General features: G+C 57.5%; 1 protein-coding gene across 1 annotated transcript in view; it reads right to left on the bottom strand.

Annotated features, from left to right (window-relative positions):
* Positions 1–6,005, bottom strand: part of EBI3 (Epstein-Barr virus induced 3) — a 6,442-nt gene continuing 437 nt past the window's right edge. The window contains exons 2-5 of the mRNA XM_039878375.1: positions 4,166–4,298; positions 2,932–3,110; positions 1,906–2,063; positions 1–394 (exon numbers count right to left, since the gene is read on the bottom strand). Coding sequence (XP_039734309.1) covers positions 242–394; positions 1,906–2,063; positions 2,932–3,110; positions 4,166–4,298 — 623 coding nt within the window. The 3' untranslated portion in view covers positions 1–241. The remainder of the gene's footprint in view (positions 395–1,905; positions 2,064–2,931; positions 3,111–4,165; positions 4,299–6,005) is intronic.

The raw sequence follows: 6,005 nt of genomic DNA, 5'->3' as shown, positions 1-6,005 counted from the left end.
GTCCAGTGACAACGGTTCTTGTCTAATTAAACGACACAAAGATTTCACATTCGCAGCTGTGCAGCCAAAGGAGGGAGTACATCCCCACGTCACACGAAACTGAGGCTCAGAGAAGCAAAGTCACTTGTCCAGCGTTCCCCACAAGTCAGCAGCAGAGAAGCCGGGATACTCAGGTCCCATCCACCTTTGGGTGGGTGGATGTCGAGGACCCAGCCCCTCTTCCTGGGTGCTGGGACGCCCGCTACTTGCCCAGGGTCACAGACACGGTGGCGGGGAGACTCCAGTCGCTCAGCTCTCCATAGTCGGTGAGATCCTGAGCGGCCACTTGGATGTGGTACCTGGCTCGTGGTCGCACAGCCCTGAGGGTGAAGGATGTGGCTTCGATGGGCCCCACCTGCGGGCAGAAGGAGGGCGGGTCAGTGGGGTCGGGGAGGCTGGGAGGGGCCATCCTAAACGGCGGTCCCTAGGGATGTCTCTCCCTGACCAGAACATCCCTCACCAGCCCCCAACTGGAGCCTCCGCCATTCATTATTTGTATCTTAGGATGTTTTGACATCTTAAACATCTTGCTGGCTGAAGAAAGACCGCCCTGCCTGCGGTCAGCCAGTTCTTAGAGATGGCAGAGGGTCGGCGAGGAGCATGCCTTTCACATACAGACCTAGCAGTGCTGAGTCTATCACCCCACACCTGAATCGCCCAGGGCCAGGAGCCAGGTGCCTTGAGATCGCCCCGGAGCCCAGAGGCCCCTGGGGCTGCTCACTCGCCAACCCCGAAGCCTCCGCCCTGCCCCGCCTCTCCCAGCGAGACTCCGCCTCCCCCACCCGAGACTCCTCGCCTCTACAGACCCCCCACCTCCCCACCGAGACCCCACCCTCTCCCACCGAGACCCCGCCTCTCCCCTCGAGACTCGCCTCTCCCACCGAGACCCTCTCCCAGCGAGAGACTCACTTCCTCTCCACCCGAGACCCGCCTCTCCCCACGAGACCCCACCTCTCCACGGAGACTCTGGGGCGGAGGCGAGAGGGCCTCTAACTTACCTCCCGGCCCCTGCTCTGGCCACCTAATTGTTGCTACGTGGCATGGCGTGTCCCCTTCTCTCAGGAAATGTACCCAGTTCTTCTTCCCATGGCCTTGACCCCTCCGTGTCCCCACCAGACACCCGCTCAGCTCGGGCTCTTCTGCTCTATCCCTGTCTTTCCTTTCCTCCCTGTCCACGCGCTCCCTCCCCAGCCCGGCCCTCCGCCTTGCAGGTCCCCCCTCGTCCTCAGAATGTCCCATTTTGGCCACACAGGCAGCTCCCCAAACCCAGGTTCCCTACCCGCACTGACCCATGTGGTTGCCAGCCGCAGCACCGTACGTTTTAAATTTCGATTAATTAAAATTTAGATTACTTAAAGGTTGCACAACTTAGTAAACATACTCAGAGCCATTGGCTCAGGCACTTTTTTTTATTTAAAATTTTTTATTGAGCTATAACTGATATTTAACATGGTACTATGTTTTTTTTAACACCTCAGCACCTGGTCTCTCTAGGTGGTCTCCTATCCAAGTACTAACCAGGCCTGACCCTGCTTAGCTTCAACAAGATCAGATAGGATCGGGCTTGCTCAGGTTGGCATCTCAGGCACTTTAAATCGGTGAGTTTTAAGGCATGTGAGTTCTATCCCAATTTAAAAATTGCCATTTTCACTTTTCGGCTGCTGTGAATTGCACTGCTATGATTTTCGTGTACAAGGACTCGTTGGATTTCTAATTCTTTAGGGCAGACTCGTTACTGGGCTGCCTTTATTTGGCACGCCAGCCACCTGGAGCTTCGGGGAGCCCCTCCCCACCCCCCTGCACAACTTCCGCGCACCCTTCTCCCTAGCTGGGGACCAGCCGCTGGCCACCTCGTGTCTTCCTCACCTGGCGGAAGCGAGAAGTCCCTTGACGCCTGTAGCGGATCCAGTACTTGAGTGAGAAGATCTCTGGGAAGGGCCAGGACTTGGGGGGCCCCCACTGCACCTCCAGCTGCTGCCCGGGGAGGGGGCTCAGGCGCACCTCTTCTGGAGGGTCCGGTTTGACTAATGGATGAACAGGCCGGGTCAGCGGATGGCGGATCGATTCACTCATTCAAACAGCCAACGAACATTAATTGACGACCCACTGAGTGTCCAGTGGTGTTCTGGACACTGGGGATCCAGCAGTAACCAACACAGACCCAAGCCCTGTCCCCCCGCCCGGAGCTCAGTCCTTCAGGGCGGAAGACAAAAGACAAAAGCCAACCTACTGATCATAAAAAGCAGCGAGGCCTAGGACTGCGCGGAGGAAAGCGTTTTGCAACGCTTTTTTGAGACGTAATTTGCATACTGCAAAACCCACTCTTCCAAAGTGTGCAGTTCAGTGGTTTTTGGTACATTCACAATGGTGCGTGACCATCACCGCTATTTAGCTCAGAACTTTTCCTTCACCCCCAAAAGAAGTCCCGCATCCTTAAGCAGTCACCGCCCGCACCCACTCCTGGCAGAGAAGGGACGGGCAGGTCACACAGGGCCCTGTGGGCGGGGGTGGGGGAAGGAAGACCTGGGCTTTGACCCCAGGGCGGCGCGCACTCTGGAGGCCGTGGGCCGAGGAGGGGCGGGGCCTGACTCGGGTGCTCACGGTCGCCCTTTGGCGGCTACAGGGAGAACAGGCCCTGGGGGACGAGGGTGGGAGCCGGGAACCGGGGCGAGCCGACTGCAGTGGTCCCGGTGCGCCGTAAGGAGGCTGGGCCAGGTAGAGGCTCAGGAGGGGAAGAAGTGGGCGGGTTCTTGGTTAACTATGAAGATGGAACCCACGGGGTCCATGGTGGAGGACAGAACTGGGCGACAGGCAGGAGGTGGGGGTGCTTGGGGCCAGGGGAGCAGGAAGAAGCCGGTGGCCCTCCACACCCCCAGTGCTACCCCCACTCACTGATGTGCTCTGGGACGAAGGGCACGAAGCTGCTGCTGATGCCCCCGGGGTGGACAGCCGTGACGTTGAGCATGTAGGGCACCATGGAGAACATCTGGATGTCCGGGATGCTGCAGCTGGTGGCTTCCGGCTTCTGCTGGAGGCAGGGCTGGCTCTCCCCATGGGCGGCCACGCCAAGCCTGGACAGGGGGTGGGCACTGTGAGGCCTTCACATTCCCCGCTGGCCAGGCCTTTGCCCTGAACCCCAGTGGGGACTGCAGGCGGGAGCCTGGGGCAGGTGCTCACCCCAGCCTCACAGAGCCTGCAAAGACCCAGGGTGGAGGAGGGTGATACAGCACAGGAGAGGCTCAGCTTCCCCAGTCTAAAGGTTTCTGAAATGTCCACATTCCAGCCCCAGAATTCCGACACTCGGAGGCCTGCAGAGTCACAGACGCTGGAATCCGAAATGGTAAGATTCCTGTGCTCTTCAGTCCCGAGCCCACAGGTGTGTCAGACTTTACAGACCTGAGCTCCGTGCCATCCACAGGACTTTCCGCAATGTTCAGAACGACCCGTATCTGCACGTCGGATGTGGTCGGCAGGAGCTCCCTCTGGCTATCAAGCACTTAACCCTGGTGAGCGCCTCTGAGGTCGACCTTTAAATTTATCTAATCTAGATGTGAAGTTTTCCATTATCGGAAAACTTGGAAAGGTGGTTCAGAATAAGTGAATCTGCTGCTCCAACCTCAGATTTTAGGAAATCTAATCAGAAGTCAAGAACTTGCAATGAAAGTGTAGCATCTGCATCAAAATGTGCTATATGCGTAAAATACACGAGGAATTTTGAAGACTTCGGATGAAAAGATAGTGAAGTGTCTAATTAACTTTGAGAATGATGATTACGTGTTGAGATGATACTATTTTGGCTATTCCTATTAAATATTAATTTCTACTATAAATTTAAACATACACGTTGTATGTATGTTCGATTTTCTCACAATCATTAAATGGTAAGTATTTGGAACATACAGATAACATTTAAGATATTAAAATTAATTTCACCCATTTCTTCTTTTTTAATGTGGCTTCTAGAGAACTTTAATGGACCCATGTGGCTCACAGTACGTATTGGGGGAAGTATAACCTCACTGGTTGGCGCTGCCCTAGAGTTAGTCAAGTCTGCAGCTGCCTTGATTCCGGGGGGCTGTCATGCCCAGATGTGGAACCCCCGGGAAGCCCCTCCAGGCCCTCTGACCTGTATGTGGCAATGAAGGACGTGGGCCCAGTGGAGTCTGCGGCAGGTGGCAAAGTCCAGGAGCAATCTACCGCGAGCGGGTACCGGAAGGCCTGGCAGTGCACCCTGGGCTGGGCGGGGTCTGCCGGAAGATCTGGAGGGAGAGGGGCGAGCGTGAGCTTCGAACCCGCCGGGGGACCGCAAAACCCTGCCCTGTGCTCATCTCCACCCGCCGAACTGCCAGCCGGTGCCGGGCATACAGTCAGTGCCTAACAAAGGTCTGTGGGATGGATGAGCACACGGACGGAAGGCACCGACCCCATCTCTCGCCCTCGCTACAACCCACCAAGGCAGGAACTATTGGCCCTTTTTCCAGATGGGGAAACTGAGGTTTAATAAACCACAGAGGGGACCTAGGTGGCAGGGAACCCTGGTGACAGGGAGATATTTTACCGTATTCTCTTTGTTTTGTTTCAAAGCACACGAAATGAATGCATGAGGTTAAAATTTCTCTCTCTCCCTCTCCCCTCCTCCCTTCTTCCCCCTCCCTACCCACCCCCCACTCTCCAGGCTGTGGCTGCCACTTCCTCGTGTGTCACCCGCCGGACGGGACATGCGTCCTCTCTAATGCTCTCCTCAGGTTCCCCATCTCTGCGCCTGTGTGGATGGTAACCCCTCCCACCAGGGGAATACAGCAAGTGTGTGACTCCCTACCCCAAGTGTTCCACACTTGAAAACATCAGTCTTGAATAGTCCCCCTAGCTTCCCGGCCCCCCAACACCCGGGGTCTCACATACCTTCTCTCCCGGCCAGGAGGAAGCGTGAGGCCCAGGGGTGAGGTCAGGAGAAAGTCTGCCCAGGGCTCCATGCCTTCCCAGGGGGCTCTGCTTTCAGCTCAGATGGGGCAGCCTTTGAGAAAGAAGGCAGGGCACTTGAACCCCAAACCAGCCCCGTCTAATTTACTTCACTTTCCTGAGAAGGGGGTCTGACTTCAGCGCTGAAAAGCTCACATTCTGTGATTCCCAGGCGTCTGGAGCCAGAAGGCGCCCAGTGCCTCCACAGCCACCGCCCAGGACACCACCGATCTGGAGGAGCTCTGAGGTGGGGCAGGGGAGAAAGAAGGCAGCGAGAATGGAGACCCGTGGCTGGCCCTTCCAGCAAGAAGCCATCAATCAGCCCACTTCCCTTCAGCATGCGTGAGGAAGGGCTGGGGCTGGGGGGGGACGATGACAGGGAGAGAGACAGAGACAGAGACAGGGAGCGGGAGACCCGGAGGGAGAGACTGAGACAAGAGATCCTAAGAAGGAGACAGAGAGAGAGAGACAGACAGACAGACAGACAGAGACAGAGAGAGGGAAAGATAGAGACAGAAAAAAAGAGAGTGACCGAGAGGCAAATACAGGAGGAAAGACACAGAGGGACCGAACTTCGGGCGAAAGGGACACAGACAGGGACACAGACCCGGGCCCCCACACGGGAGACGCCCATGCGATCCCGTGGCACGGGACAGGCAAACCCCGCGTGGGGACTTGAGTCCTGCGCCCAGTCGGGGAGGGCCCTGGGCTCCGGACGGGACAGGGGTCAGGAGCGAGCGGCGTTAGGGAGCAAGGCCAGCGTGGGAGACCAGGAGCAACGCTCCAGACAGAGCGTGGTCTCCCTCGGTCGGACAGAGGCCCCGGGGGTGTGGGGACCTGGGTTTGTGCCCGTCTCATGGTTTCTGAAAAGCCGCCGGTGGCAGGGAATGAAGAACGGGGCAGGCGGGCGGGCGGTCGCCGGCCACCTCTGCGGGAGTCTCCCCCTGACCTGTGGGCCCCTCGGGTCCTGGCGGGTCCATGTCCCGCAGCACGGAGCGGGCTCCGAC

Source organism: Pteropus medius, unplaced genomic scaffold (assembly GCF_902729225.1).
Source record: "Pteropus medius unplaced genomic scaffold, Ma_sr-lr_union100, whole genome shotgun sequence".
Lineage (NCBI taxonomy): Eukaryota > Metazoa > Chordata > Mammalia > Chiroptera > Pteropodidae > Pteropus > Pteropus medius.
This window is presented reverse-complemented; position numbering and strand designations above follow the sequence as displayed.